The sequence below is a fragment of the Peromyscus leucopus genome, chromosome 7 (assembly GCF_004664715.2).
Source record: "Peromyscus leucopus breed LL Stock chromosome 7, UCI_PerLeu_2.1, whole genome shotgun sequence".
NCBI lineage: Eukaryota > Metazoa > Chordata > Mammalia > Rodentia > Cricetidae > Peromyscus > Peromyscus leucopus.
The window spans coordinates 34,665,939-34,678,077 of NC_051069.1; the positions used below are offsets into that span (position 1 = coordinate 34,665,939).

A 12,139-nucleotide genomic window follows, 5' to 3' on the forward strand; every position below is an offset into this window, starting at 1 on the left:
TCTTCTCTGAGGCAGCCTGTGGACACAGAAAATAAAGTTACATTAGAGGATGATCGACACTCAGTCATGGATCCCTCCCATCCATGAAATGTGTGCTGGAAATGCTTTTTCTAGCCCCAACTATACATACAAAATCAAATGGTGCGGTCACAAATGAATTATCTTAAATCAGAAAGCAACTAATAATGAATTTCACCATAATTTCTGAAAAAAAAATCACAAGATACAGGAGAAGACTACGCTGAGAAGGGTTCAATATTCTCCCATCTCCTGTCTTTCTTCACTAGAGCTTGCCCTATAACAAAATTGGAAGCAGATGCCTGGACAGTACAGTGATGGTTGCTGCTGCAAATTTGTCTTTGCTATGGTATGCATAAAAATAATGTGCCTAGTCTAAAACTAAAAGAAAAAGAGAGAGTCAGGGAGAGAATGTTTCCTGTCCCCGTGTCATGAAGTTATGAATCTTGAAGAATTAAGGCCTGACCTTGCAGGAAATCCTAACAGAGATGCTGCAAATCCAGTGGTCACCAACACCTCTCTCTGATTCCTCTGAAGGCTTTACTTCTGCCTGTGTCACTTGGGTCTCATTTTGGAAAGGACAGGGAAGAAGTTGCTGAAGCCTATCCTATATGAAGAGACAGAAAGGGAGTAGATTTGGATAGGAGGAGAGTCAAAAACAACTTCAGAGGAATTGAGGGAGAGGAAACTGTAACCAGAATATATTATATGAAAAAAATCTCTTTTTAATAAAATAAAAATAAAAAACAAACATTCATTTAAAAGGGGGGAAGAAGAGGGTGTTAGTATATCTGAAATTCAGAAACATAATTTTCAGTCCAAACACAAGAGATTACTTACTTTCCTATTTATCCCTGTTTAACTGGATATATATTTCAGATTCAAAGTTTTCAAATATTTCAGTTCAAAGAAGATATACACAAGACTCAATTTTCCTTGGTTAATTTCTGAATTGCAGTACATTATTTGTGATTAAGGCTTTGAATATTTTCTTGAAGCAGAAAAAGGGCCCTTTAACTAAAGGATATGCATGTTTATAAACAGGTTGAAAGAATGTCTTGGCTCTTCCTCAGAGGAGACAATTTAAATCAAAGAAGGAGCTGAGGAAATTGTATTACCCTCTGGATCATGATCCTTATTTCCTGAGAGACCCACAATTATACTCATTCTTCCCATTCACTCTAGAGAACATTTGTCCCCAGTATAGATAGAGAGTTAGACTCATGCCTCTCCAATTATCTTGAGAGCTGAAAGAAAATCTGAGTTTGAAGTTCTTCTTTTCTTGCTTCTTTCAGTTAAGAGAGAATTACCTACAGGTCCTACTCCTGACTAAATACTAAATTCTGTGTTTGAAAGTTGTAGAGTGTGATAGTGAGTCGCCTCCAGTTTTATACTACCAGAAACATCACAGATGCTATTTTTAAAAATATATTTCTGACAAAGAACTATACCAGGAGATATACTAACATGGAAGGGAAAAATCCATGGAGCCTCAACCCTATAGAACTGAAGACAATTGAAGAATGCTGGGAGTGAAACAAATAGTCTTTTCACGAGAAACCTACCGAATTTATTATTTGGTATTATCCAATACCAATATCAAGTGATCAGTGATGAACCCATGTACAAAGAAATAACATTATATAGAATGAGAGGTTGTATTTACATGTTTAAGAAAATGTGTGGATATATGTAACAATGATAAAAGATATAGAGACCCTGAATTTTAGAGAGTTCAAGGAGTTGTGCAATGGGAAGGGTTAGAGGCAAGAAAGGGAAAGTATGTAATTGTATTTTAAATTTAAAATCAAATATGAAAATATATAAATACTCTAAAATATTTTAGGAAAATAAAATAAAATATAGTTGCATTGATTACTCAGTTCCCTTTCCATTCTCCAAGCACTCACATGCTGACTGTTTAACTCCCTCTCAAATTAATGGCCTTTTTCTTTGCCTTATTATATTCAAATATGTATAATTTATTAACTATTAATGAACTATATTAATCATTATATAGCATTAATATATTAATTATATAATTATAATAAATAACCTAATTTAAATAGCTATAAATTAATTTAGTCTCAGAAAGACAAATACCATGTTATCCCTCCTCTGTTGTTGATATTTTATATAGATCATACAACTATATATATATATACGATATATATAGGACAGGAATGTTGTGGTAGCCCATAAAAGCTTCCTAGTGAGATCTGAGCTTGCTTTACACAGCAGGACTGCATTAGGGGATGGCTTGACCATGTGCGTGGTCACCAGGTGTCTTGGATGGTCTGCACCTGGCTGTGCTGGGAGGAGGTCTTTTGTTTCACCCCTTGGCATTCCTTTAAAAGCTCTTTATAAGAGACAGAAGGACCTTGTGGGTTTTGACCCAGGCCCTCTCAAGGCTGTCTTATGTTTTGGTCTCTCTCCTCTATATTTCTATCTACATATTCCTTATTTCTCCCTGCTCAAGAGTACATTGGGAAAAAAAGAGGGATCTAGAATGTAGTGTAAGAAGGCTGATAAACATTGGATTGCAGAAATGAAAAATGGTCTGGTGAGCACATATGTAGGAAATATACTCAATTAGTCACAGATTTCTATATGAAATCTTCTTATGTCACATATTACTATATATAGTGGCAACGTTAAAAATTAATAATTTTGACCTGATGTTATATGTTTAAAAGATTTATATGTAATACTCACATATAAAAACTTTATCCAATATAAAATATATTAAGTATTCAAATATAAGCCTTTCACGATTTGAAAAAGTACAGATTTACAAAATCTGTGTATTCTATTACGAAGGTTGTAGACAAACATTATATACTAGAAAACAAATAAAAGAGGATATATTTCAAATTCATGTAACTCACACATCTCAATAAAAAGTATATTAGTCAATTAATCAGGATACACAAAATTTTGTATGTTCTAAGCTGACAGGCATTCTTTTTTGTCTCTGCAGAATCAATAACTGTGACACTTAAAACAAGACTTTCTACTGGGAGGTCAACTATACACTATGATGAAACATATTGACAGATGATTTGCTGATTATGAATCATTATATCCTTCTTTTAAAAACACTCCATCATAGTCTCATTCATTTACTGGCTAAAGCTTGCTCCCTGGATACTGGCTGGACTGTTTGGCTTCAGGCATACAGTTAAGATTGGATTGAAGTTGAGTGGCTACAACATACCTTGCACTCCACTCCTTCTAGACTATCCAAACGTCTCCCCATTGGCATACACATGTGGGTGAAGCATTAAAAAAAAACTTAACAGTTTGTGGTTTATTCAGATACTCTCAGAAAATCATACTACTGCTTTAAAAGTACTATCTTCAAACTGTGTACCTTCTAGTCCAACCAAAACTGCACCCCAGTCAATGCTGCTATTTTTAGATGGTACACTACTAACTCCCAAAACTATGTCCTCTTGCTCTCACTTGAAATGCTGCATGAGACTCTTCTAGAGTTGTGAGATTTATAGTTGTTCAATGCAGAAAATTTAAGAATTTCAACTTAAATTCATTGGTTCCATTTAAAATAATGAGTTCCTTTTTTAAAATCTAAGAATCTCAGAAGCTATTTGAATTTCTCTTACTTATCTTAATGTGTAAAGAAAAAGAAAATTATATTGACTAGTCAAGATACCACTATCTTAAACTTTAAGGAACCTAACTTGAAATCACAGAGGGTTACAGATTATTTGGGTTTACTTGTAGTCACAGACATTTTCTTCATTGACAGAAAGATGGATTTACAGCCAGATATACAAAAAATAAACAGATAGATAAATACATATGAAGATATTGTTATGTCAGTTTATTTACATCTGGTGAGCATCAGAGTCTACATTGATTTGTCCCCATGAATATCAAAATACTCAACTTTTCAAATGAAACTAAGCCAATATATTCACATTTGGGGGCCCTGTAATATTGGTGAGTTTCCTATACCATGTAAAAAAGGTCAGGTTTGCCGGGCAGTAGTGGCACACGCCTTTAATCCCAGTACTCAGGAGGCAGAGGCAGGCGAATCTCTGTGAGTTCAAGGCCAGCCTGGTCTCCAAAGTGAGTTCCAGGAAAGGTGCAAAGCTACACAGAGAAACCCTGTCTCAAAAAAGCAAAACAAAAACAAACAAACAAAAAGGCAGGTTTGGTAGATCTTCAGAATGCTCAGTCAACACTTTCCACCATTCTCAGTGAGGATGTGTCTGCTCTACTAAAACTGAAACTGAGAAATGTTATAAGATCTTCCTTTGTTTCATTGTCTTCTACATTAACTTAAAGGAGGAATGTGATAGTGAAGCATTGTTTTCTTTAATTTTCTTTTTTTGCTTATAATACAAAGGCCCAATTATTTATTCTAAAGACTTCAAAAGCATCATCATTAATTAACATTTTATTCACATTGACAAATATGCATAAACGGAATCTGTAGCATAGCTGGATGTTACAGCACAACTTTACTATTTCTCATTCTATGTGATGTGTACTATTTAAGAACAAAGCTAAAATACTTGGCTGTTTTCACTAATTTTCATTAAGAACATGCATTTTGGTCAAATATTGGAAAAGCATTCTCCAAATTATCTTCAAATCCACACTAGGGTTGCATTTCCCCATTGTTCTTCAAGTTTCTTATCTTGTGTCTTGGAAAGTATAATTTAGAACACCTGTTCTCCTCTGTATATTTTCCACTGGAGAGCAGCATATCTCCCATATTTGCTAATTTGACAGGTATGTCAGACTCCTTAAAAATTATGACAAACATCTCATTTTGCACCTTTATGCAATGTATTATATTTCTGTTAGTCAGAATTTTTTATATTTAGATGCAACTATACCAGCATAAATTGCACTCTTACCATCTATTTACTGTATGTGCAGGACACCGGTGTGATAAGAAATTTAAGACAATGAAAAAAAAATGGAGATACCAAATGATGAAAATACTTCCAATGTTCATGGATTGGTAGTTTTAGTATTGTGAAAATAGCTATCATATCACAAACAACCTACAGATTCAATGAAATCTGCATCAAAATTCCACTTCATTTCTTCATAAAAATTAAAAACTCATGAACATCCCATCTGCATACATGCTTATGTAAAATGACTTAAATGAATGTAGGTTTGGATTTTTGGTAGGATTTCAAACAACTTCTGAAGCTGCCCTAAACAAACTTTGGCAAATTTGTGTAATTTATACCCAGAGGTTATTATTATAAAATAAAAATATTTATAATCTCTGAAGTGTTGAAGATGGCCTTGTCCTGCAATATTCATCATTTGCTCAATATATAATTTGTTATGTGAATAAAAATAAGCTCACCTTTCTTATAAATATGTGAATTTTCCCTTTTAAAACTGAGAAGTTTGATATACTTTTTAGAAAACTGCTTCAGGGCTGAGAGAATAATGACTGTGAGTACAGGACTTGCTGTTTTATCATTATACACACACACACACACACACACACACACACACACACACACACATTTCAGCACATCATGCAGAACCTTAAGTTTCTCCTTCTGGTAATAGTTTCTTCCAGTTCAATAAATCAAAAAAGTTAATAACCACAAAATTTTCTTAGAAGAAAAAGTGAAATACAGAGCTGCCAATCAAATGTGTTGACTAAATAAAACTATACGTGTACCCAAACATGTAGGCATAAAGACATATGTATCCAGTCAAACCTTCCACCTTGTCAGGGTTTTTCTCAGGGCAACCTTAACATCTTTATTTCTCAAGCTGTAGATTAAGGGATTCATCATAGGAACTACATTGGTATAAAATACAGAAGAGATTTTTGCCCCATCCATAGACCCAGCAGAGGAGGGCTTGAAATACATAAATGCACCTGAACCAAAAAACAGAGAAACAGCAATGATGTGGGAACTGCAGGTGCTGAAGGCTTTAGATCTGCCCTCAGAGGAACTGATACGGAAGATGCTCGAGAGGATGAAAACATATGAGATAAAAATGGTAGGAGTGGGAACAATGATGTTGATGATAACTACAATATAAGCTACAAGCTTATTAACATAGGTGCTAGTGCAGGAAAGCTGGAGCAATGGGAGGATGTCACAGAAATAGTGATTGATAGTGTTGACATCACAGAAGGTCAATCTCAGCATGCATACAGTGTGAGCTACAGCATCAGAAAATGCCATCAAATATGAACCAAGCATTAGATTTAAACACACTTGAGGAGACATAACAACATTATACAAAAGTGGATTACAGATAGCCACATAGCGATCATAGGCCATTGAAGTCAGCACATAGCATTCAGAAACAACAAAAAAACAGAAGAAATAGAGTTGAGTCATACATTGCACATAGGAAATGACATTCCTCCTTAATATGAAGTTCATCAACATTTTGGGAGTGAACACAGAAGAATAGCAAAAGTCTATAAAGGACAAGTTAAAGAGGAAAAAGTACATGGGCGTGTGAAGATGTGAATTCAGCAAAACTAGAATCATCAAACCCAAATTTCCTAATGCAGTGACCATGTACATTGCTAGAAAGACAAAGAACAGGGGTATTTGGAGATCAGGCTGGTCTGTTAATCCTACCAGAATGAATTCAGTCACCAAAGAGACATTTACAGTATCTGTATCCATTCTTCTCTAAGACAATCTGTGGACTCAAGAAAAAGAGCTGCATTAGAAGATAATCCACACTAGTCATGGGTCCTTCCCACCTGTGATATATATTCTGGGAGTGTTTCTTCTAGCCCCAACTGTGTACACATAATACTGAATCAGCTGTTACAGTTGCAAGCAAATTATCTTATAGTCATAAGACCAGAAGTACCAAATTTCAACATTATTTCTGGATAAGAAAATGCACAAAAGGAGTGCAGAAGGAAAATGCAATAAGAATGATTCAAGCCGGGTGGTGGTGGTGCATGCCTTTAATCCCAGCACTCGGGAGGCAGAGCCAGGCGGATCTCTGTGAGTTCAAGGCCAGCCTGGTCTCCAAAGCGAGTTCCAGGAAAGGCACAAAAGCTACACAGAGAAACCCTGTCTCGAAAAACCAAAAAAAAAAAAAAAAAAAAAAAAAAAAGAATGATTCAATCTTCTCCCACCTAATTTGTTCTTTACTAAAGCTCTCTCTACATCAATGAAGTCTGAAACAGATGCCTTGGCAAGCCATAGCTGGCTTTTGCTGCTACAGATTCTCCTCTTCTATAGCATGAATGATAAGAATGTTTCTAATGTAAGAGTATAAGAACAAGATTGATGTATCTGCTGCTCCATCTCACAGAGTCATGAATCCTGAACACTTGAGTCCTGGCCCATGCATAAGAACCCTACTAGAGATGCTGCAATTCCAATGGCCATCAACACCAACAACTCTTAACACTCTCTGATCACCTTGAATGCTTTCTTCTGCTACTTTCACTTAGTCTCAATTTGTATCAGACAGGGAAGAGATAGCCTATATTAGGCAATCTATTACTATGCCTGGGATCCAGACATCACCATTCTCTCCCTCTCCCCCCTCTCCACCCGCCCCTCTGATTCTTCTCTCATACAATACATCCTAACCACAGTTCCACTCCCACTATTCCTCCCAGCTCCCTGGCATCTTCCTCATCCCATGATCCATTTCCCCTCTGTTTCCCTTTATAGAGGAGCAGGCCTCCTAGAGATAACAACCAAACATGACAAAACAAGATACAAAACTATAAGACAAAAGTTCTCATATTGAGGCTGGACTGTAACCCAAAAGGAGAAAAAGAGTCAGAGACACACCCATTCCCATTGTTAGGAGTCTCAGTCCAAACCTGGAAGATCTCTTAGGTTCCTATCTGGAAGAAATATTTCAGAATCCAGGGATTTGTAGCCTGTCATTCTAAGAAGATATAGTCAAGACTTAATGCCTGAAATCTTCTGGAATGATCTCTGAATTTTAGAAAATTATGAGATTAATACTTTGAGTCTTTACTGGAAGCAGAAAAAAATGATCTGTGACAATATTGTCACAGTTCCAGTTGATAAGGCTCTGAGGATTTCATGTGAAGTTACCTGCAGAATATATTTGCTTATAAACAGGGTGGTATGTGCCTACTTCTTCTCCAGAGAAAAGCATTTAGATAGAATAAGGAACTTGGGGTTATGTTACACCATTATTAATAATCTGTCTTTAATAATAAATCTAGAGGGATTTAAAATTTGTCTTGTATTTTTCTCTTCACTCTGTGACAAGTCATTTCCCAGTGGATATAGAAAGAGAGACTCCCATCTCTCCAATCATCTCAGGCTCTGTGGAGAAATCTGTGACTTGGGTTCTTTGTCTCTTCCTTTCAGCAGTTAAGTGAGAACAGGCTGTACTCTTGGCTTACCAAGTTCTGGGTCTGGTAGGTGTTGTAACATGTCACCTTCAGTGCTATGTTACATGAAACACCACAAGTGCTTCTTTTAAAGCTTTACATATCTTGAGAAATTGTTACTTATAAAACACCTACTAGAAGTTTCTATCTGATTTCCCTGTTCAGCCAATGAGTCTTATTTTTTTCATACTGTCATTCTGAAGAAAATTCTTTCATTTTAGATGGTTATTTTTCTTGTGGCTATGATAAAATGCCCTACAAAAGCAGGTTAGGAATTGGTTTATTTGGGTTCGTTACCTTAAGGTATAGTCCACCATGGTAGAATAACTACCATAGCAGGTCACATTACAAAGAATCCTTATCCAGGAAACACAGATAGGAATTTCCACAGTTGGGATTCTTCATTTATTCACTTCAACAACCATGTCATGGCATACAGCTGGCAATCTTTTAAAGTGTGTTCTCTCAAGTCCTCATTTTTGGGAATCAAACACTTTACTGAACGTTCTCTCTTCAGCCCCAATATTTTATTCTTCTTTAATATTCTGGTATATAGACTTATTTTCTTAATTTCCTTTTAGGTTATTTATTGTTAATACATTGAAAATTCTACTTTTAGTGTTGACTCATATTTTGTTGAGTCAAATTTCTTTTCTAATTACATGTATTTTTGTTGAATCATTTGGATTTTCTATATAATACCACATTCTCTGTGAAGAAATGTCATTATACTTCATACTTTCCAATTTGGTGTGTTTTGCTTCTTTTTCTTGCCTCATCTAAAACTACTCACACTGCATTGAATAAAAAGAGCAAAAGTGAAGGATAAAGAGGCAGCTCAGGCTAAGAGCACTTACAGCTCTTGTAGAGGACCAGGGTTCTTTTTCTAGCACCCAAGTGAAGTGACTCACAATTCTTTATAACTCCAGATTCAGGGGTACTATGTGATATTCTGGAATCTACCAGCAACATCCCCTATATGTTCATAGACACACAGACACACACAAATATGAAGGAAAGTGAGAAGGGCATTTGTTGGTTTGGAGGGAGGAGAAGGAGGAAGGAAATGATACAACCTCAAACAATACAATAAAATAAACTTATATGGCTTAATAATCCTAAGAGTAGGCTCTAATTGACTGAGCAGGACACAGAGACCCACACACAGGTCCTGGGCAGACCAGACTAACTTCCAAAGAGAAAACAGAGGTTTGCCTGGAGTCATAAGGGAACAGGCAGGCAGGCACTGTTACAGTTAACAAATGTATGGTGTGGTAATGAAGAGAGAGACAGACAGAAGGATTCATGTCCTGTGGACAGAGGCATATCTGATGAAGTGAAAGCAGTGAGGAGTGGGCTGACATGGATGGCTTGATTGTCACCCATGCCATGGTGATGTCTGAGCATGGGCTGCTTCGGGTCTATGTGTGGGTTCATGGCCTTGATACAACCATGGTCTACATAGATGCCCTTGTCTCCTGATACCATGAAGGCCTAGAGGATAGGGTTGGACAGAGTTGGCCCTGCCCCTTGCTGGCTGCAACACTAGGGAGAACTGGTTTTACCCCTCACCTGCTCAAGCACTCAGAAGAGAAGATCCTACACCACACCTCACCCAGCCAACATAATAAAGCTGATATTGTTTATGAGGACATGGTTGATCTTGCCCTGAGGGTGCGAGAATGGGAGAGCAGGTCATAACTCTCTTATCTGCCATGTAGTGGCTTGGGTGAGGAGAAGATGTCCTCCTCCCCTCCTCTCTCTATACCTGCAGCAGGTGGGGGACCGGCTACAGCAATTGGGAGAACAGGTCCTGCACCTCACCTTGGCAACACAGTGGAGTTTACCCTATTGATATGTATATGGTGAACCAACCCTTAGGGATTTAGAGGGGTATACTGGTACCACCTCCCTCATCTGCACGGTGGTGGTGGTGGTGGTAGTGGTGGTGGTGGTGGTGGTGGTGGTGGTGGTGGTGAAGGAAAGATGCCCTACACTCTTGCCCCTACTGCCTCTAGCTGGCAAGGGAGCTGACCCTCTTGGGTCACTTGCTGAAACAAGTGTTTCACGGCTGAAACACTTGGAGAAGGGGGCCTTGCACCTATCTGGGTGGCAAAGCAGAGTTGACTCTGTTGATGGGATACAAGTAAACCAGTCCCAAGATCATGAGTACAGGAGATCTGGTACCACTCCTCATCTGCCATATGGTGGCATGGGTGGTAGAGATGCCCTTTCCCCTGCCCTCTGTGCCTGAGATGGGTAGGATAACTGGCCCTGAGGTCATAAAAGCATGAGAACTGCTCCTGTCCAACACCAGCAGCACTCATAAGAGCAGGTCCTGCTCTTTACCTGGGCAGCAAAATAGAGCTGACCCTGATCATGGTGATGTGGGGGAGAGAGTCCCAAAGTTGTGAGTGTAAGAGAGCTGTCCTTATCTGTCATGAAGCAGTGTGGACAGGGGAGAGATACCCTCCCTCTTACTCCTTAGCCCTCATTATCTATGATGAACAAGGGAGGTGACCCTCCACTAGAAATAGGAAAAAAAGGTAGATTATTGAATCTACTTTAAAAATCAACTACTAGGTTTAAATAGTTTACATGGGCTTGGACTTTTGATGTATAATTGAGATTATTTTTGCTATAGTGCATATATGTTATAGAAATGTTAGGATAAAAAGGTAGATTATTAAATCTACTTTTAAACAAAAACCACAATTTCTAGTTTTAAATATTGTACATTGATATGGATTTTTATATATTGATACAAATTTAAAGTTATTTTCATTAGAATATAGTGTACATGTTTCTACTCTTGTTTAAGGTATTGTACCTATACAGCTCATCTAACAATGTAATGCAAATTTCTAGTCCTTGAAAGTTATTATTAACAACTATTTAGGATAATAAAAAAATACAGGTTAGTAGTTAGTCACCTACAACAATCAAACTTTTAGTTACATTAGGTATGTTTTCAAGGTCAAACAGAGGTATATTTAAATTGGCAAGTGGTCTTCAAACACTTCAGAGATCTACAGAAAATGGCATTTAAAACTTTTTAATAACAAAGGTTTTTTGAAATTTTATAACAATGAGAAATGTATGCTGCTGGTAGCACCAATCTACTTCAGAGAAGATGATGGGCATCAAAGATACTCTATATGCAGTGTACTTTCTTTGTGGTAAGTTAGCCACTAGGCAAAAAAAAAAAAAATGGCCCTACTTTGACTGCTGACACTATGCTGTCCAAATTGGACAAGCAGGACACAAAATAAAGTGGCTGCCAAACTTTGCAAAAAAGAAAAAAAAAGGTGGGGCAGTGTGGTGGTAATCTAATTATACTGAAATGTGATTTTGATTGTATGTTAATAAATAAAGTTGCCCGGGGGTCAGAGCTATTAGAGCCATAGCAAGAGTGTGTCGGTGGTGGCACACGCCTTTAATCCCAGAAAGCCAGCCTTTAATCCCAGGGAGTGGTGGTAGAAAGCAAAAAGATATATAAGACGTGAGGACCAGAAACTAGAAGCATTTGGCTGGTTAAGCTTTCAGGCTTTGGAGCAACACAGTTCAGCTGAGAGCTATTGGGATGAGGACACAGAAGCTTCCAGTCTGAGGAAACAGGACCAGCTGAGGAACTGGTGAGGTGAGATAGCTGTGGCTTGTTCTGTCTCTTTAAATAGACTAGCAGACAGGAAATAGAGCTCTCATTCGGGAGGCTGGGACACTGCAGGCGGAAGGGTGAGATTTTGGCTC

General features: G+C 37.5%; 1 protein-coding gene across 1 annotated transcript; it reads right to left on the reverse strand.

Annotated features, from left to right (window-relative positions):
* Window positions 1-5,727: 5,727 nt before the first annotated feature.
* Window positions 5,728-6,740, reverse strand: LOC114687784 (olfactory receptor 8B3-like). Its single transcript, XM_028862418.1, has one exon. It carries the CDS (start codon window positions 6,672-6,674, stop codon window positions 5,736-5,738), a length of 939 nt encoding a protein of 312 aa, XP_028718251.1. The 5' UTR covers window positions 6,675-6,740; the 3' UTR covers window positions 5,728-5,735.
* Between the last annotated feature and the right edge of the window lie 5,399 nt (window positions 6,741-12,139).